Source organism: Myotis myotis, unplaced genomic scaffold (genome assembly GCF_014108235.1).
Source record: "Myotis myotis isolate mMyoMyo1 unplaced genomic scaffold, mMyoMyo1.p scaffold_m19_p_1, whole genome shotgun sequence".
Taxonomy (NCBI): domain Eukaryota; kingdom Metazoa; phylum Chordata; class Mammalia; order Chiroptera; family Vespertilionidae; genus Myotis; species Myotis myotis.
The window spans coordinates 60,047,433-60,069,389 of NW_023416313.1; the positions used below are offsets into that span (position 1 = coordinate 60,047,433).

At 40.2% G+C, this 21,957-nt stretch overlaps 1 protein-coding gene across 2 annotated transcripts in view; it reads right to left on the reverse strand.

Moving 5' to 3' along the window:
- Positions 1 to 21,957, reverse strand: part of FAM13A (family with sequence similarity 13 member A) — a 276,291-nt gene that overhangs the window by 247,218 nt on the left and 7,116 nt on the right. The window contains exon 1 of one of the 2 annotated variants that reach the window (XM_036339576.1): positions 9,290 to 9,593. The exons of the other annotated variant lie outside the window; for it this stretch is intronic. Coding sequence (XP_036195469.1) covers positions 9,290 to 9,316 — 27 coding nt within the window. The 5' untranslated portion in view covers positions 9,317 to 9,593. Of the gene's footprint in view, positions 1 to 9,289; positions 9,594 to 21,957 lie in introns of those variants that run through there. 2 annotated transcript variants of the gene reach the window in all.

The window sequence follows — 21,957 nt, forward strand, 5'->3', positions numbered from 1 at the left end:
ATGCCAAGAAATCTATGCATTTTATACACAAATAGTGAACTTACAGAAAGAGAGATTAAAAAAAACAATACCATTTACCATTGCAGCAAAAAAATAATAATAATAATAATAATATACCAAGGAATAAACTTAACTAAGAAGGTAAAAGACCTGTACTCAGAAAACTACAGGACACTAAAAAAAGAGATAGAGGAAGACATAAACAGATGGAAGAACATACCGTGTTCATGGATTGGTAGAATCAACATCACTAAAATGTCCATACTACACACAGCAATCTATAGATTCAATGCAATCCCCATTAAAATACCAACGACATATTTCACAGATGTAGAACGAACTCTCCAAAAATTCTTCTGGAATAAAAAAAGAGCCCGAATAGCTGCAGCAATCCTGAGAAAGAAGAACAAAGTAGGTGGGATCTCAATACCAGATATCAAGCTGTATTACAAAGCCACTGTTCTCAAAAGTACATTACATTACTGGGACAAGAACAGATAAATAGACCAATAGAATTGAGAACCCAGAAATCGACCCAAACCACTATACTCAATTAATATTTGACAAAGGAGGCAAGAGCATACAATGGAGTCAAGATAGTTTCTTCAATAAATGGTGTTGGGAAAATTGGATATATGCACAAAAATGAAACTAGACCAGCAACTTACACCATACACAAAAATAAACTGAAAATGAAAAGGACTTAAACATAAGATGGGAAACCATAAAATTAGAGGAATCCACAGGCATCAAAATCTCAGACATATGCCAAAGCAATATCTTCACCAATACAGCTCCTAGGGCAATGGAAACTAAGGAGAAAATAAACAGATGGGACTACATCAAAATAAAAAGCTGCTGCACAGCAAAAGAAACCATCTACAAAACAACAAGAAAGCCCACTGCATGGGAGAACATATTAGCCAATAATATCTCTGATAAGGGTTTAATCTCCAACATTTACAGGGAACTCATACAACTTAACAAAAGGAAGATAAACAACCCAATCAAAAAACGGGCAACGGACCTAAATAGACACTTTTCAAAAGAGGACATTCAGAAGGCCAAGAGACATATGAAAACATGCTCAAAGTCACTAATCATCCGAGAGATGCAAATCAAAACAACAATGAGGTACCATCTCACACCTGTCACAATGGCTATCATCAACAAATCAACAAACGACAAGTGCTGGAGAGGATATGGAGAAAAAGGAACCCTTGTGCACTGCTGGTGGGAATGCAGACTGGTGCAGCCACTGTGGAGAACAGTATGGAGTTTCCTCAAAAAAACTAAAAATGGAACTCCCATTTGATCCAGTGATCCCATTTCTAGGAATATATCCCAAGAAACTAGAAACACCAATCAGAAAGGATATATGCACCCCATGTTCATAGCAGCACAATTTACAATAGCTAAGATTTGGAAACAGCCTAAGTGCCCATCAGCAGTTGAGTGGATTAAAAAACAGTGGTACATCTACACAATGGAATACTACACTGCCATAAAAAGGAAGGAACTCCTACCATTTGCAACAGCATGGATGGACCTGGAGAGCATTATGTAAGCAAAATAAGCCAGTCGGGGGAAGATAAATATCAGATGATGTCACTCATGCCTTTATTTTTTTAATCAAAAATCATTTAGAAAGCTAAGATAATGCATGCACTATCACTGTACAAGTATTTGATGATTTGGGACCACCCAGTCTCCAAGCCACTTTTTTTCCAGTAATAAATCCTTACTGCTTTTTGGGGATTGACTCCACCCTTGTCGTGAGCAGCTTTGATGAGACTGCCACTCAAAACGACCATCCTGCCTTTAGCAAAGGTTGGGCTCGGGGTCTCCACCAGGCCAATCAGACCCCTTCTCCCGCAGGCCACTGAATCTTTATTTATTTTAAAAAATATATTTTTATTGATTTTAGAGAGAGAGAGAGAGAAACATCAATGAGAAAGACACATTGATGGACTGCCTCCTGCAAGCCCCCAACTGGGGATCAAGCCTGCAACTGGGCAGGTACCCTGACTGGGAATCGAACCAGGAACCTCTTGGTTCATGGGTGGAAGCTCAACCACTGAACCTCACCAGCCAGGCAAGGCCACTGAATCTTGAGTGGACTAGCACAAGGCCAGAAAACTGGTTGGAGCTAACTGACTCCAACTACAGTGCTCACAGGATGGCTGTAGTAACTAAGCATTAAATTAACTCTTGCCACCTGCATCACTGGTGTTGCTATGGTCCTTTAGCTGCCCTTTCTGACCCAGGTTCTCCAGCTGTGCCTTCCATGTGGCGATCCACTCTATTTCTGTTCAGTAACACACACACACACAGAGAGAACGGCTCAAAACTAAAGTTCCTCTTTACAGTAGCATGCCACAGCTAAACAGAGAATGGAGAATCAGAAAATCACCACTTTCCATAAATCACGTCACAAATGATTCCAGCAATGGCGACACACCTATTGATGAAAGTGAAAGGAGGTAAAGGGCAATTGAATTAGGTAGATAGGGAAAGGGGTGGGTGGAGGAGGAATGGTGGAGCTGGCTGAAACCAACAAAAAATGTGTTTTGCATCAAACAGGATAGGCAGAAAAACAGGATGGATAGCAGAAAAACAGGGTGTTTTGAAACAAGGATGTTTTTCTTGCAAGTACAAAACAAAATGTTGCAAAAAGGCCAGGAATCAATCAGAGAACGGCACAGCCCAGACAGACCAAGAGTGGCCCTTTAGCCAGTATAAAGGGAAGAGCAGAATGCTTTGGGGGGGCAACCCATTTGACTTTCCCTCCTAAGCGGGAACCTGTGTTTGTTTGCAATAAACTCCTGCCTTGTTTGAATGCCTCTGGTCTGAGGCTTCATTCTTGGATTCCATGAGACAAGACCCTGGGAAAAATTCCTGCTCACCAGTTCTGGTATCTAAAGTAGTTCTTCAAAAAAAAAAAAAAAAAAAAAGCCCTAGCCAGTTTGGTTCAGTGAGTAGAGCGTCGGCCTGCAGACTGAAGGGTCCCGGGTTCGATTCTGGCCAAGGGCACATGCCTGGGTTGAGGGCTTGATCCCCAGTGTGGGGCATGCCAGGAGGCAGCCAATCAATGATTCTCTCTCATCATTGATGTTTCTGTCTCTCTCTCCCTCTCCCTTCCTCTCTGAAATAATAAAAAAAAAAGAATAATCAAGCAGATAAAAATCCAGAGCTTTAGAAAAAAGAAAATCAGAATGGTAGCAATGGCGACTTTTACGGAGTGTTTACTGACTACGACATTCACAGCTTCAGATACTTCAGATGCTTTCACTCATTAGATCTAATCAGCACTAGGAAGGGAAGGTACCTTTGTGATCTCCATTGTACAAAGGCACAGAGGAGCCAAGAAATGTGCTCCAGGTTGCATCAAGGATGCGGTGTAGCCAGGAGCCACTCGCAGGCAATCTGAGGGCAGAGGCCTGTGCTCCAAGCGACTCCAAGCAGGAAGGGGGGGAGAATCCAAAAGCATTTGCTGGGGAGTCCAGCAGCCTTGCTAGAACTGAGAAACCAAATTCTTCCTCTTGTAGCGAAGGAAGGCTATTTACTTGTTTCTTGGTCTCCTTAAAATAAAGTAAGATATGCTCAGAAGCAACATCAAGATTTCTGATATTCCAACCTGAATAGGGAATACTTCTATCCATCTAATAAACAGTGAATTGCAGAAGCCTGGAAGTTTTATAACAGTTAACGTTCACTGAGTGCTGACTTTGTGCCAGACTCTGTTACAAGCGCTTTAAATTTATCATCTCTAAATGTTCAAACAACCTTATCAGTAGGCACACTTACTATTCCCAGTGCGACAGGAAAACTAAGGCACAAAGAAAAGAAAACTTGCCTACATTGACAGGACTAGAAATTTCTAGAGCTAGAATGTAACCCTCGGGTGCTCTGGCTCCAGTGCCTCTCAACCATGACATACCACTGCATTTCCAAAACCTTCAGTGTTGGTGGTTCTAGGAGGGCCCAAGGGGCACAGCACGACATGCAGCTCTGTTTGCACAGCCTAATACAAAATCGATTTTACACTACTGAAACCAATCGTCTGTGTTTCCTTAAGGCAATCCTCCAAGAATTTAAGTACCACGAATTTAAGGTACTTTGAAGGACAGATTACATCGCTGGTTAAATTCAGTGTGTGCTTTAAAATTCTTTGGAACTGGGCTCGGACTCGTAAGTCTAACCAGGAGTGTGTGAAATAGAAAGCCATTCCACCACCAAATAAAAGGGGTGCAAGGAAAGCACTAAAGACATCTGGTTCCAGAAAGCAATGTAACACTCAAGGACTAATGGGGTGTGTAAAAAAGACCTGTGGGCCAGCTTAAACGGGCTCCTACCGGCCAAATTTGGGACATCTGGAGCACCGAGCGTAACAACTGAAATTGATTATAACATATTATGTAAATAAAAATACCTGAATCCAGTGATACTACGAGCAGTGAGAGAAAGGGGTTCAAAACTAAAGTTCCTCTTTACAGTAGCATGCCACAGCTAAACAAAGAATGAGAGAATCAGAAAATCACCACTTTCCATAAATCATGTCACAAATGATTCCATCAAGGATTATCAGTGAATACCAAAATATCAGGTGAAAGGTTGTGGTTGGACAGGATTTTCACATCATCAAAGATCACATACTACTTGTAAGGGAAAAAATTCACTCCTACAACTGACATCTGGGTGTAATCATGAATATAAGTGCCCATCAATGGTTGAATGGATAAAGAAAATGTGGTATGTGTGAATGGAGGTAGGGGGCAAATGTAGGTTTGCAGTAGTTCATATGGAAAATAATACAATAATTAATAAATAATAATACAAGAATAAACTGTGTTTGGCAAACTCACAGCTGTCAACCTACTGTTGCCCACCATGGGTGGGTGTATGAGTGTGTGTGTGTGTGTGTGTGTAATGGAATGTTATTTAGCCATAAGAACAAATGAAATCTTACCATCTGTGACAACCTCAATGGACCTTAAGAGCATTCTGCTAAGTGAAAAGATAAATACCACATGATCTCAATTACATGTAGAATCTAATAAAATATCAAGCTCATAGATACAGAACAGATTGGTGATGGCCAGTGGCCGAGAATGGGAGTAAAAATGGGTGAAGGGGGTCAAAGGTACAAATTCCCAATTATAAAATAAGTCACGGGGATGAATGTAGAGCATGGTGACTACAGTTAATACTGTGTTGCATATTTGAAAGTTGCTAAGAGTAAATTAAAAGTTTTCATCACCAGAAAAAACTGTAACTAGGTACGGTATAGAGATGTTAACTACACCTGTTGTAGTGACCATTTTGCAACATATACAATATCAAATCATTATATTGTACACCTGAAAGTAATACAATGTGTGTCAATTATACCTCAATTTAAAAAATCAATCTCAAAAGAGGTTTTGAAAAATTAAGATCTGAGAATCTTTAAACATTCATTGAAAAGTTAGGTTTTAATGAAATACAATTTTTAAGATACTGATTTCTCTATGCAAATATATACTTAAAAACATATTGGATCACCTGTAGTGCACTTACAAATAAGTCCAACTAATTTCTACAACTCAGATTAAAATGATTAAAAAGTAAAGTCCAGCCAGTGTGGCTCAATGGTTGAGCATAAACCTATGAACCAGGAGATCACAGTTCGATTCCTGGTCAGGGCACATGCCTGTGTTGCCAGCTCGATCCCCAGTGTGGGGTGTGCAGGAGGGAGCGGGTCAATGATTCTCTCTTATTGATGTTTCTATCTCTCCATCTCCCTTCCCCTCTGAAATGAATAAAATACATTAGAAAAAAAGAGAGAAAAGTCCTTATGTTATTTTGTACTATTGAAATGTTGAGGAAACTATTAAAAACAGACCCAATAAAAATCTGGTGAATTTTATCACTTCCTCTGAAACCACACAGATTAAGAGGGTGAAGAGAAGAAAAGTAACAGAAATACTGTACGCTCCAGTTGTAAGTGCTGCTGAGGGTGAAGATGGGGAGGAAGCTCACGGCAGACACCACACCAGCAATAGAAGGAGTCCGCACAGGACCAGCAGGCGCCCGGCAGTGGAAGGTCTTTAAAATCTCTTACAAATATGTATTACCTTATAGACAGAGTACACTTTGAGGGAGCTGAACAGGGTTCACTTGCTTAGAAGAAGAGGAGAAAGAAGGTTCAGAAAAGACTCTAAAGGAGCAGATACCAGGAGACACCAGGAGAAAGAAAACACCCTGCCGGACTGGCTGGCTCAGTGGTTGAGCGTGGACCTAGGAACCAGGAGGTCATGGTTCGGGTCCCGGTCAGGGCACATGCCTGGGTTTCGGGCCCAATCCCCAGTAGGGGGGCGTGCAAGAGGCAGCCAATCAATGATTCTCTCTCATCACTGATGTTTCTATCTCTCCTCCCTTCCTCTCTGAAATCAATAAAAATATATTAAAAAACAAAACAAAAACAACACCTAATAGTGCATTACCTTGGAGGGCAAGTTTATGGAGAAAAAACATTGGAGCCCTCCTGACCCAGATTACCTATTGAGGGGAAAAGGAGAGGTAGGCAAAGGATATTTAAGAAAATCATCCTTGTGGTAGCAACAGAGAAATTTAAAATGTTTTAAATTAAAATTTTAATTTAATTTAAAAAGTGTAACCATGTTATGAGAGGAAGAAACAAACTCAAAAGGGAACACTAGGGGTTGAAACATTTCTAGATTTTAGAAGAGCTGCCACGTGGTTCAGAGGACATAACCAGAGAGCGAATGGTGGTTATCTGGAGACAGATTTTAAGACAGATAAAGAAGAAATATGCCCTAACCGGTTTGGCTCAGTAGATAGAGCGTCGGCCTGTGGACTGAAGGGTCCCAGGTTCAATTCCGGTCAAGGGCATGTACCTTGGTTGTGGGCACATCCCCAGTAGGGGGTGTGCAGGAGGCAGCTGATCAATGTTTCTCTCTCATTGATGTTTCTAACTCTCTATCTCTCTCCCTTCCTCTCTGTAAAAAAATCAATAAAAAATATATATATTTTTAAAAAGAATAACAGTCACTCCCAAAGATGAAATACAGGCACACCTCAGGGATACTGCGGGTACTGTTCGCAACCATCACAATAAAGTGAGTATCACAATAAAGCAAGGCAGTCTCTTTGCTGCTGGAGGGTCTTGCCTTCCATTAAAGAAAAAAAAAAAGCCACATCTGTGAAGCACAATAAAGTGCAATAAAATGAGATATGACTGTCGATTTCCTCAGAATGTGGTAAAGTTCCTAGAGAAAAAAGATATTACCTGGTAAAGAACCTACCCCTTCTTTGTACATCTGAGTAGCAAATATAAGTAAAGTTGGGGACACACTATAGTTTCACTAACAGCATTACCAATGTGGGACTGAGGAAAACAAATGTGGAAGAGAAAGTTGGTTCCTCAATGGATATAGGAAATGAATATCTTTAAACCAGTCTGTGTCCCACTTCAAAAATCCATGCATGTACACACATATCCACACACATTCCACAAATATTTGGTACTCTATTTTGTCTGAGACTGTCGTCAGCAGCAGGGACCAGAGAAGCTGCTACACAGGAGATATGTTTACCACGTAGAAAGTCCCAAACTAAGAAAAATGTAGGAGCCCATATGCTTGCATTTATACATGTGACTTCTCACTTTGCTGCCTCAAACATTTTTTTGAAAAAGTCTTTTTTATTATCTATCTTTATTGCAGAAATACTATGTTACAATTCCTCCTACAGTAAAACACTCATATAAATCATATCAGAGTGAATAATCTTTTAAATAGCATGACTTTTATGTCAACCTTAAGTGAAATTTTGTACATGCTTTGGATAGAAAGGAAGGGATAGATGGAGTTTCATACACGGGTCAGTCTGCATCACAGTGAAGGTAAGAGCAATATATGCAGCAGGGCAAGAAGGAAGGATCCAATCAGACAATCAGAAACGACTGCCAATCGATCTCATGACAAAAGGTCAATCTGCTGCCTCACTCTACATATTTCTGGTCCTTTTGTGTTTCTTTTACAAAACTGGAAAAATGCAGACCAGTGTCCGTAGTAAAAGCTGTTATTTTACCTATACGCAAAAAAAAAAAAAAAAAAAATAAATAAATAAATAAATAAATCAGATTTTGAAGGGAACTCTTTGAAGTGATATAGAGATAACCAGCTGGATACTAAGAGCCTCAGAGCAAAAAGGAAGTCTGAAAAGTTCTAAGCATGAAGGAGTCACACTGCGCAGTTTTATGAGAAAATTCAATCTGTGGGGCTGGTGCACCATCTGGTGACCATTCAGGGCCTATGCGTCAAATTGCCTGGATATTTCTGGATATTTTAGGATGTCATCACAACCTACAACAGTTTGCAGGTCTTTCTGAAAATTTTTTTAAAAAAGGATTTGACCTAATTGTGATGAAACACAGGGAGCAGTTAAGGTGACAATAAAGAGTAAGATATTTCTCACATAGTACCTCGAAGGAACAAAATGCTCCTCCCCCCATACGCCACCAACTTGAAATATAAAATACAACTATTTATGCACTTTTCACATATCAAAATAAAAATTTTAATGATAGCATTCTGTAAATCATAATTAACAATACTTGGTTATTGCGAAAGATTGAGTGTATACACCAACAGAATTGCTTTGGGGATTCATTCATTTTAGCCATAGAAATATACACATTTTCCCCCATGCATTTTTTTTTTTATCAGTGTTACTTGTTGCTGCTACTGTAGTATAGCAACTAGAAGTTTCCCAATTGATTACAGAGTCACAAACATTTACTCAACCAAGCTTTTTACCACCACTTTCAGCAACCATGCTGAAACAGAAATTCCAGAATTACTAAATGAAAACAAGAAAGTGAATACAAAGATGTTGTACACATCCTCCGAGGTAATAATGTTTACTTTAATTCTTTCTCAATCTAGCCACAAGATTTTTCCCTTAACTACAACTGAGAATTCATATTTAACTCTTTCAGGACAAGAAAGCCTAAAACGCTTGAAAGTGCTCTGCCTTACATCAAGCTGACTTCACCGAATAAACTCGGCACGCAATTTCTTTCACCTTTTTTGGAAAGGGAAAGTGGACAAGAATGCCTAATGCCCCCAAATACTGCATGATAGATAGGAATTTAAGCAACAGATCTGCCCCCACCTCCTACGAAGGAAAACAAAGTCACACAAACATCTCAACTAAACCAGGAGGGCAGAGGCCTCTCCAGCGCCTGGCGGGTCCAGGGAAGACAGGGGCGGCCTGTACTCACACAGATGGCGAGAGCTCCTGCCCCCATCCTCGCAGAGTGGCTGGTAGAACAGATGAAGCCCAGATGCAAACATCAAAATGACAGCAAAATACTGAAGTTCCACCCAGTGGAGATGCTTTGATTTGAAAACCAGCTTCCAATCCGGAGGCCCCACCGTACGCGCAGAGCAGCTCCTAACATTTTCGGAAGTGTGGCTGTGCTTCTCTTTCGGTTAAACCCACATGGCTGGGAGGACTGCCTGCAGTTGAAATTTGATCCGCAGCCTCTAGTATTGGCAAGGACAGGGAGTCATGTGACATGAGTCTTAAGTCCTGACATCTTTTCTAAAACCTGACTTGTTAGATGCCACCCAGACAGGCTTTTTCCTTTTGTAAGGAAGTCACATCAATTACCAGTCACTGCTGATTAGCTAGTGGTATTCATTAACAGAACTAACAGTGCAGAAAGCGAAAACACCAACTTGCTTCCTTGTTGCAACTCATTTCTAAGAAAAATTCACACATTTATACTCATGTTTCCATCTGCAGGCATATTCCTTACTTTTTGGAGGCAGATTTCACTTCTGTGGCCCCCTAGAAACCAGTGAAATTCTATCAAAATCTTCCCTCCACTCTATTCTGTAAGACTTGTCCTTCGTGAAAATACTCTATTTTGTGTAGCTGTTACTTTACTGCTTCTAATTACTTTCAAATAATCTTATTCACGTGTACCAGTGATAAGCATAAAACAACATGCTTCTAGACATCCATAATTCTATGTATGTGATTTAGGCTGGAAAACTGGCCTCTTCCAGGAGCTTCCTACTCCATAGGCTGCGTCATAGAAAACATGACAGATTTTATAAGTTCTAAATATTTGAACTAGTAGCTAAAATATCCATTTCATATTAGCCAGAAGGAAACTATTATTTTTTGGACAAAAAATGTAGGGGGTGGCCCTGTCCAATGTGGCTCAGTTGGCTGAGTGTCATCAGTGCACTGAAAGGTTGCCGGTTCGATTCCTGGTCAGGGCTCATGCCCAGGTTGCAGGCTCAATCCCCAATGGTGGTGATGGTAGTGGGAGTGGAAGGCAATTGATGGATGTTTTCTTCTCACATTGATATTTCTCTCTGTCTCTCTCTCTGCCGTCCTGTCCTCTCTCTCTAAAAATCAGTAAAAACATTAAAAAAAAAAAAAAAAGTGGGAGGTGGGTGGAGGTGGAAGAAGTAGTCTAAGGGGGATAAATGGCGATGGAAAAAATAAAATTAAAAAGGAAAAATGTAAAAAATTTTCTACTTTTACCTTAATACAGATTTTATCACTTCTGTTTCCTATTCACCCATTAGAAAACTAGTCTGATTAGTAAAGAAAATGATCATAAAACAACCTTTTTCAAATACTTTAAAATTTTGTCTTCTTTTTCTGATTATATAAGTATTGCCAGTCCACGATGAAAAGTAAAAGCCTAAAGGTTAGGTCACCTAAAGACAATCATCCAATCAGTATTTATTTATTACCTACACCGGGGCAGGCACTATGCTATGTCATGTACAGAAAATGATAAGAAAGGCATGATACCTTCTCTCATGAATTATTCAATGGGAAAAGAAGGAATAAAAATAAGTTAACAAAAAGTAAGTAAATACATCTTTTTGATTAGTAAATGGAATGGTGCTAATAAAGGAACAAAGATGAAAGTAGTGAAGAATAACTGAGGACAGCCAGTAACATTTAACCTATCTACGCCCAGTCTCTTTTCTATACTTTTTTTAAAAAAAACAATTTCTAATAATTTTCTATCCTAACTCTTTTGCACTTCACATTGTATCAGAGGCATGCTCACATACTGTTAAATGCTATAAACAATTTTAATCACATGTAATATTGCATTCTTTAGTCATTCTCCCATTTTTCTTTTATTTTTTTTTAAATATATTTTATGATTTCAGAGAGGAAGGGAGAGGGAGAGAGAGACAGAAACATCAATGATGAGAGAGAATCATTGATTGGCTGCTTCCTGCACGCCCCATACTGGGCATGTGCCTTTGACCGGAATCGAACCCGGGACCTCTTAAGTCCATAGGCTGACGCTTTACACATTGAGCCAAACTGGCTAGGGCCATTCTCCCATTTTTAGACATTTACACAGTTTATGATTTTTTTGTGTTTAGTTAGTAACGCTTTGTCCTTATCCTGATATTTTTCTAATAGAGACTCCTGAATGTGAAAGGTCTGGGTCACAGAGAATAGGAACCTGGCTCAGGCTCCTGACATACACTGACTCTGGCAGTTTATCCTGAACAACCCACCCTACCCAAGTTTGAGTATTTTATAAAATATTTAATATTTCTTAATGAAAATATTTCTCATTTTGAAAGTATTTCTCTGTATTATAATAACACTAGAGGCCTGTTGCACAAAAATTTGTGCACTCGGGGGGGTTTCTCAGCCCGGCCTGTGCCCTCTCGCAGTCTGGGACCCATCAGGGAATGTCCACCTGCTGGCTTAGGCCCGCTCCCCAGGGTATCGGGCCTAAGCTGGCAGTCAGGCATCCCTCTGGCAGCCCGGCAGCCCTTGGGGGATGTCCACTTACCAGCGGGGAACAGGCCTAAGCTGCAATTGGACATCCTTAAAGCTGCTGAGGAGGCAGAAGAGGCTCCCGCCACCACCACTGTGCTGGCAGCTGGCAGCCTGGCTGTGGCTGAGCAGAGCACCCCCTGTGGGAGCGCACTGACCATCAGGGGGCAGCTCCTGCATTGAGCGTCTGCCCCCTGGTGGTCAGTGTGTGTCATAGTGACCAATCATTCCCAATTGTTCTGCTGTTAGGGTCACTTTGCATATTACCCTTTTATTATATAGGATCCTATATAATCCTATATTAATAAAGGGCTAACATGCAAATTGTCCCCTCAACTGGGAGTTTGACCAGGAGTTCAACCAGGGAGTGGGGCCGGCCGGCCAAGTGCCCCTGGCCCCTTCCCCAGCCAGGCCCGGCCCCAATTGGGGGTAGGGTCGGCCTGCCAACCGCCCACAGGCCCCCCCACCCCAACTGATTGGGGCAGGCCAGCTGGCCCCCCACTCGTGCACAAATTCATGCACTGGGCCTCCAGTTAAATATATTTTTAAAACCCTCCTTAGTCATTTGTATAGTTTCTCTTCTGAACTCTCTTTGATTGATTCTCTTTGTCTATTCATCAACTGCAGTGTGATCAGTGGAAGTCTCTTCCATAGGACTATTATAAGGATTAAACAATCTGATCCATAAAAAGCACTTACTTTTGTTATCATTTGCCAGGTACTACACAAATAACTTTGGATGCTTATATGGTTTGATTGTATATCTATTTGAAATTTATTTCAAAATAAAGTAAAAGATGAGGATCTAAATTGATTTGATTTTTATTTTTTATATAAATACCGTGGCCCAGACTGTTAACTCCTTCCAGTGTGAGTTAATTCTAGATATAATGTCTGTTTCTAATATTAGGGCTCATTCTCCCTCTTAGTTGTGGTTGAGCCCATAATCCAGTGAGAGACTACAATTCCCAACCTTTCATACAGGTAGACAGACAGGGTCATGTAACCATGTACTTACTCATTAACAGAACATGAATGGATAGGATAAGTACAACTTCGGTGTCATGTGCTTAACGGGACTGCCCTTGCTCCCTTTCATCACAAGCTGGAATGCAGGTGGGTCAGAAACCTAGCTTCAACCATAGAGAAGAAGGGCAATGCCCCGGGGAATGACAAAGTAACCGCGTGGAAGGGACTTAGACCTCTGAATGACCTTGTAGAGTACAGCTGCCTTACAAGCTTAGATCCAACTAAGTGTTTACATGGGAAGGAAATAAAAGTCCATTTACTGTATTTGAAGGTCCTGTGTGTGCACCTGTATAAAACAAGTTTGTCTTTATCCTAACTAATATAATAAATTTGTTAAGCAAATTTTTCATTTCTCACTCATTTGTGGTACTATCTATACCATGTATTAACACATACATAAATACATGCACACGCCAGGGTTATTTTTCAGGCTAATATATTCTATTTAGCTTTTTTTTCTAGTTTTATATCACTACCATAATATTTGAGTAACTATATGTTTACAATGAATTTAAATATCTGTTAAAGATAACCTCTCATTATCCATCTTTTCAATGTTATTGGTCTTCTTTCCAATCGGTTCTTCATGATAAATTTCAAAAACATTCAGTAATGCTAGAACAAGTTAGAGAACCAAAAATTATACCTCTTGCTATTGTTTCTAAAAGGTATATGTACATCTTATTTCTATTTTGGATATTACCATATAAGAATGACATAAGGAGGGAAAAAATCTAGTTCTAATTTTTATAATTTATTATATACTATTATAAAGTAAAATTAATACTGTGCCTAAAATTAATTTTATCCTTAGTTATTCTTCTTTGTGATGACTAGATTTCACTTGCAAAAAGAAACCCTGAGTAGACCATTTAACAAAAATTACTAAATGACACTGTTCGCTTCAAAAAATGTTTGTTTCTCCATGGAATATACCTGAAATTAGAGTTATCAAACCTTTTCCTGACCCCAGAATGAATGCAAGGGATATTGGAGTCCAATTAAATCCAGAAAGTTCCCTGAGCTATTATACGTGCATATTCCTGAGTAATGACTTACAAAGAATCTTAAGATGTGCAAGCCACAGTCAAGAAATATGCTGTTAGTTATTGCTTTTCTCTCAGAAGGAAAAAAAAGAAAATTTTAGAAGTGCTTTTCTGAAAGTCCACTATGGTGGGTGGGCTAATTCCATGACTACTCCCAGAAATGCTTCAATACCACAGCGGGACAAGGGATGTCCTATTTTCAAGGAAATCCCTGGGCACCCTGGGAGAAGGTGTCAAGGCGACTTCCCAACTGAGGGTCAGGCCCCTGGGATGCTGTCATTTAAATCACCCTCTGACCTGGGAAGCCTGACGGAGGAAGAGAAAGGGCCAGATGATTCTCTAGCCTCCAAAAAAGCCAAAAATGCTCCAAAGTCAAATCCTCTGATGTTAGTTGGCAGAGCTATCAGTTTCAAAAGACAAATTCTCTTTAGCTGGAGTAGATCCAACGAATACCAGAAGAAAAGCAACAGCCTGTAGATACTTTACAGTTAGCCATGGAGCAGGGCCCAGCAAGTATCATGGGGGTGGGGTGAGGGGCCACAACAGCACGAGCCACCTGAGATCCACTACTACCGTAGCCTGCTGCTGGGAATGGGACACTGGAGGCTTTTTCTTCCAAACTCAGTCTCTGCTCCAGCTCTAGCCCTACCTACCCCAGTTATTTCTCAATGAGAACCCCAGCCTGGCCCAGAATGAATGACATCCAACCAGACAGGGTATCAGAAGTCAGTTAGTCAGCAACTACTTAGTGTTTATGTACACTTTCTTGACCTGACAGGGGAGTTCAGATATTTTGGGTTTTGAACCACTGACACTAAATGCAATTGAGAGATTACTTGCTCTAGGCCAGGGGTCAGCAAACTACAGCTATCTGCCAAATCTGATCAGCACAGGCCGTAACCTGCTACTCTTAGTCGCACCATTTGTTTACATAATGTGTATGGCTGCTTTGGCACTATGGTAGCTGGTAGCTGAGTTGATTAGCTGCAAAGATAGAACCTCTAGCCCGCAAAGCCTAAAATACTTACCATCTGAGCCTTTATGGAGAACATTTTCTGACCATTGCTCTAGGCTACTCAGTAACATTATTGGGCATGAGAATTGAAACTTTCCGTCTCTCTCTTGCAGCCTGTAAGATTCTCTCTTGGTCCTGAACATTTGCCATGGTAATTATGATGTGTCTTGGTGTGGGTCTTTTCGGGTTCACCTTGTTTGGGACTCTCTGGGCTTGTGTGACTTTTTTCTTCCCCACCTCAGGGAAGTTTTCTGATATTATTTCTTCAAATAGGTTTTCTAATCCTTGTTCATCTTTCTGTTGTTCTGGCACCCCTGTTATTCGTATGTTGTTTCGTTTCATGTTGTCCCATCGCTCCCTTAGGCTCTCCTCCTGTCTTTTAATTTTTTTCTCCAATTGCAGTACATTTTGGGTGTGTTTTGCTTCCTTGTCTTCTAATTCACTAATTCGGTCCTCCGCTTCTCCTAGTCTACTGTTGATACTTTCAATGGTGTTTTTTATTGCAGCTATATCACTCTTCATTTCTTCTTGGGTCTTACTTAAGTTGTTGATTTTTTCATCTGTTTCTTCTAGTTTCTTCCATATGTTATTGATTTTTTCATCTGTTTCTTCTTGCTTCTTGCATAGGTAGTTGACTTTTTCATCTGTTTCTTCTTGCTTCTTGTAGAAGTTGTTGATTTTTTCCTCCATCCGGTTTATGCACTCTAGGACCCTTATTCTGAATTCTTTTTCTGTCATGTTGCATGCCTCTGTATTACTTAGCTGCTTTTCTGGAGAGTCCTCCTTCTCTTTCTTTTGGGGGTTTCTTTGTCTACCCATGTTTGATCTCACTGACATATCTAGACGTTGAGTCGTTCAGTGGCTGCTCCCTGGGTGGCAGTGACTCCTTGGTCTGTGGTTGTTCTTCGGGCGGTTGCGGTAGCAGCTGCTCCTCAGTTGGCAGCAGCTCCTCTGGTGGGTGCTGTTCACAGCTGTGGTGGCTCTTCTGGCTGGTGGGGGGAGGCTTCACGTACAGCTGCTGTTCCTCAGCAGAGGGTGTGGTGCTCAGGAGGCTGCTTTTGCTTGGATCTGCTGCGTTGATTTAAAGGCACAAAATACAACACAACAAGGCACCACGTACCAGGCACTAAACACAAATATATTCATGATATTAATAAGCCCAAATAAAGGTGACCACCCGAATTAAGAGAATTAGGGGATAAGGAAGAAGGAAGAGAAAAAGATAAAATAGAAAAAAGAAAAGAAAAGTAGGGACCAAAAAAAGGAGTGCAAAAATGAAATTGGGAAAAAGGAGGGTGGAAAATAAAAGCGAGAAAAGAAAAGAAAAAAAAAAGAGCGAAAAGAGAGAATGAAGTGGAAGAGGGGAAGAGACTTTTTATATGCGGAGAATACTCCTATAGAACCGCCACTAATCCCAACAAATTCAAGCAAAAGCTCCCTGGAGAAGGATGCAAACTAGAAACAACTAATAATATAACGATGAAAATAGAATGGAGGACACTAATCCCAAAATAAAATAAAGAAAAAATAAAATGGCACTTTAAAAAAAAAAAATGGTAAAATGGTAGCAGTAATAATACTGGTTAAAAATAAGAAGGTAGTAATTAAAAGGGTAAAATCAGGTGATGGAAAAAGAAGAAAAAAAAAGAAAATAAAAAGAAAGGAAAAAAAAAGAAAGAAAAAAATTGGTTTCTTAGTTAAAAGGTGAAAAAAGAAAAAAAAATTTGCAGTAGTGAAGGTCCTTCGGTTCTTCTATTCTTCAGTCTGGCTCGCCTTTAGTCCTGCCAGGTATTCAGGAGAGTGTTGAGTTTCCCTGCGATACACTGTTCCTCTGTGTTGTAAACCACAGTCCTTATTTTAAAGCAGGTCGTATTTGTTTCCCAGACTGCCTTATTTTGTGTTTAGCAAAGAGTCAGTTTGTGGCTCAGCCTCTGGGTGGCAGTGTTCTGGGGTTGGCCTCTGAGGCTATATGGCTTCTTATCGCATTTAAAACTGATTTGGAGAGGTCAACTATCCAGAGCTGGTTCCCTAATAGTTACCCGCTCTGTGTTGCTGCTGGGATTCGAGAATTGAAGACTAGTCTATGTGCTTTGGTTCCTTGGCAAAATAGAAGAAAATAGGTCATTTTTGGGTTTGTTAATCTATTTTGTTACAATTGCCCCATTACCTGGGATTGGGGCTATTTTTACTTTCGCCTAATTATTTTCTGAAGGAGTTCCCTATAAAAGGTCCAGTTTAAATCTGATGAGCCCACCTCTGTTCTGAATTATAGATGCATTCCCATCCCACTTAAGCAGGAAAAATTAACACACTCTTAGGAGAAGATCAATTGTTCTGTAGCCATGGAAACAAATAGCCAGCATAATTCATTTTGAACCTGTTCAGTCAGCAAGTCGCCTTAATAAGCCAATTGCTTTTGCAAGTCAACCCACTGTAACAACCCATCGCATCTGGCCAATCAAGAATGTGCTCACTGTGGCCAGCATAGCTCAGTGGGTGAGCCTCCACCTATGAACCCGGTTGGATTCCAATCAGAACATATGCCCCAGTTGGTTGTGGGTTAGATCCCCAGTGGGGTTGTGCAGGAGGCAGCCAATCAATAATTCTCATCATTGATGTTTCTATCTTGCTCTTTCTCTGCCTTCCTCTCTGAAATCAATAAAAATATATTTAAAAAAAGAATGCGCTCATTGAAATGAACTTGTATCTGAGTGCCAACCTATCAATAACCATCTCATTTGAGTAACCACTCTCCTTCAGATGATGTCCACACTCCTGAAAGCCCGCCAACTCAAGCTTCCCACTTCCCAAAGACCTATATAACCTAGCAGTCTGCTCTGCTCAGAAAGACTGTGCCTGACTAGCAGAGCTTTCCCTTACTATAAAAGTCAGTAAATTCAGCTTTGTCTTTTTTATTCCACATACTACTGGTCTCATTATTCTTTGACATAACCTATAGTTTAAACACCCCAATTCCACGGGTCATTATTTAAGCCCCATTGTTTGACCTGTATTACAATTGCTTCCTCACTAACTGGCTATTTCTGGCTCCACCTTAACTCTCAGCATCGTCTTGGCTGAGACTGGACTGCTCAATTCCACTGCCTATCCTCCCCTGGGAGCCAAAGCAGATCCACTATGCCAGTCTCAGCAGAAGGAGAGAATCAGAACCTAGGACCCTAGGAACTGGACAAGAGGGCCGATTTGTGAATAGGAAGCACTGTATCTGAGGTGATGATCACCCCAACCTCAGGCCTGGGAAACAAGAGAACAGCTGCATTTTCTTTTGAAAACAACTTTAGTTATTTTCCCAATAAGTTTGCTAAAGCCATCATTTAATTTTTTAATTTCACAAGCACTCATACAATGCACAATGTAAATCTGTTACCATTCTAAGAATTATGGCTAAGGGGGGTGTTGGGAGAAGGATCTATTACTTGAGCTATGAAGTACATGTAAAAAAAATTCAGACACAATTTGAAAATCTTGTGAAGGTACTGTTTGGCCATTTTGTCTCATTTGCATAGTGATTTGAAAGGCCACTCACCTAGGCTGGAATTACTATTGCTCAGCAATCAACACGAACACTTTAATACCTATTCATAGTTTATGATTACCTCATGGCCCCTGAAAGCACTAGAGTCTTAATCTTTCAATTAGCAAATATAATACACTAAGTTGTATAATCAAATTTGAAATGTGTGCCATTAGCACTTGAAAATTCAAAGTCAGGAAAAAAACGTGATGAATGGAAGTGGCTGGAGCTAGAGCTGCAAGAGGGCAAGTGTTGAGCTGACTTAGGAGTCATGGGTTAGGATGGAGAGGAAGGAGGGGGCATTCTAATGGGGTCTGCATGATGAGTACAGAGACAGACAGACATCTGCATGAAAAGCAAGGGGCTCTAAACAGCAAAATAAAGTCCACGCTGGACCTCAAGCAGTCAGGAACGACTGCAGGTTCCTAAGTGGAATGAAGAGCTTAATAAAACTAGTGACAAATTAATCTGGAAGTCTGACTAGAATGTGCTAGAATGGGAAGGAGACTTATTACAGATAAGTGGACCCTGTTTACAATAAGCCAGCTGAGATGAAGATGTCTTGAATTTAGAGAGTGAAAGATACATCACATAAATTTTGTAGAAAGAACTCATAAGAGGCAAATGAGGTGCCATCCTAGTCAAGATGAGAGAAGCGTAAAGGATGACTCTAAAGTTTGTTTTCCAGGACACTGACGTGGTGCCTAGTAAACAGGGAACTTTGAACAACAGTCTGCCTGGGAAACTTCTGATTTATGCTTGCCGACAATGTAATTATTAATAGTGTCCCCTTTCACTCTTAAGTGTTCTGGAAAGCTGAGTCTAAAGAAGGTACGCCAGCAAAGACAACTGTCAGAGTATCAGAAAGACCCCCTCCACCAGGATCCTAAAAACCCAAATGAGCAAAAAGTCCACCTTCATTGGAAAGATCTTTTTATTCCCCTCCCCTCCCTGCCAGAATCCAGGCTTCATTCCTCCACCTCTACCTCCAATGCAGGGTCCTGTGGGCCAGCTCATGAGATGAGGACTTGAGAAACCACCCCAAAACACTCCCTCCACCAGTGATTTTTCTGGAGCACCACATCCTTAAATTGTACCAGGAAATGTCTATCTACCAAGGGAGATTTTGTCTACCTCTCTCATGTGCTGAATTTTCTTCCATGATCCCAACATCTGGACAACACTGAGATGCCATCAGTGGTGATTCAGTCATGAAAGAAAAAAATTTGCTGCATAAATCCACAACCACTAGAAACGTGAGGGTTTTTTATCTTTTCAAATGTTATTTTGAATTCTTTCTCCCTTTTCATTCACAAAATTGTATTATTTAAATGATTATGCCTTTGACAAAGGAAGCTTTAAAGAAATATAATTTTTAGATTTGTATTTTCTAAGTAAATTTGATTTAAATATTTTTTAAATGATTATAAAAATCATTGCCCCAATCCTAGCCAGATGGCTCAGTTGGTTAAAGTGTCATTATGTGCACCAAACGGTTGCGGGTTTGATTCCTGGTCAGGGCACATAACTAGGCTGCAGGTTCAATTCCTGGTTGGGGCACATAGGGGAGGCAACTGATTGATGTTTCTCTCTCATGCTCCCTGTTCTCTCTCTCTAAAAATTAACAAAAACATATCCTTGATTGAGGATTTTTAAAAAAGCATCATCCCAGGTTGGACTATGTATTCTACGGTTACTCGGTTAACAGTAGAAATTAATTAGTTGGTAAACAGAACATATTTGAGCAGAAAGTTGCACCTGGTTATAGGCACACACTAGAATCAGTCAGTGGGCGAACATTTCAGTAGGGTGTGTACATTAGGATCATTTCATGTATGCCTCAAAGGTGGCTTCAGCTTTCCTGGGCTTCTTTAATCACCACAGCCTATTTATTCTACCCCTAAAGAGCTTTTCAAATCAATTTCCTCTCTGTTCCCATAGCCATTTTTAAAATTAAACAAAACAAAACACACTTTAAATGCTGGACTTCATCAGCAGTCCTTGGGTACAACCACACCACTACATTTCTGAAACAGATTTGATTATGTTACTTTCCTGATTATTCTCTTTCTCTGTAGGTCTATGGGCTCCATAGATGGGTTTTGAGGGATCAATGGTCACCCATGTACTTGTATTTGAATTCTGAGTATGTGCATACTGAAGTGAGCATCTACCTTTTTTGTTGTTGCTGTTAATCCTCACCCAAGAATATTTTTCTCTTTGCTTTTTAGAGAGAGTGGGAGGGGGGAGAGACTCATCAATTGGTTCCCTCCAGCACACACTCAGACTGGGTCCAGGGTTCGAGCCTGCAATCGAGGTATGAGCCCTTGACTGGATTTGAACCCATATCCATTCATTCCATGGGCTGATGCCTTATTTACTAAGCCAAACCAGCTGGGCTTTATAAATCTTTTTTAAAATAAAAACTGCTGGCCTGTAGACTAAATTCCAAACTCCTTAGCATGACTTCAAGGTTTTTCGAAACCAAATTCCAATTAGCTTTCTCTACATTATATACCTTAAATTATAGCCACCTTTCTCACAGCAGCCTGAATAATCCCCCCTCAAAAATGTCCACATCCTAATCCCCAGAACTTGCAAGTATTTTTACCTTGCAATGGCAAAAAGGAATTTACAGATGTGATTAAATTAAAAAATATCAGATGGGGAGATCATCTTGGGTTATCTGAGCCCAATATGATCGCATGGATCCTGATAAGAAGAAGGCAGGAGGGTCAGAGTTCAGAGGAGTGTGAGAGATTTGAAGATGCAAGGGCACTGGCTGGAAGACTGAGGAAGAGGCCATAAACCAAGGAATAAGGGTGCCCTCTAGAGGCTGGATAAAGCAATACTCCACGTAGCATTAAGAAGGGCCTTTATTTTAGCCCAGTAAAATGGATTTCAGACTTCTGAACTCCAGAACAGTAAGCTAATAATATTATATTGTTTTAAATCAGTTCGATGAAAGAAAGGCTATGTGCATCTGTTTTGGGTTGATTGAGAATTTTCAATAGACAATCCTAAGGTGTTTTTGTGAATCTCCTTATAATTACAAACACAGGTTTATCATACACTCTTGCAAAAACTCTACAACATCATTAAGTGTGTATGAATTAATGCAGCCTTTCCCATGACAGCTGTCTTTTAGCTATCTATTTCTCCTTTCAAAGCCTCCAATTTTAGGAGGCTAAGAGAATGCAAGTTGTTTCCATCTAATCAAAATTGTAGGAAATAAAGTCATAAGTTAGTTTTTACTTAGTGCAGAGTATTTGGTACTCTGCAAAGTGATTTATATATACTATTTGGTTCATCTTTACAACAAAACCAAAATCAGTATAATTTTTATTCCCTTTCCATATGTGAAAGATTTATATAGCCAGAAATTCCATGGTTAGTAGGTGGAATCATAAGTACAAACCTGAGATTGTGTCTCCAGAACCCATAAGGTTTATCACTAAGATGTACCTAAATCTTATTGTTTACATGCT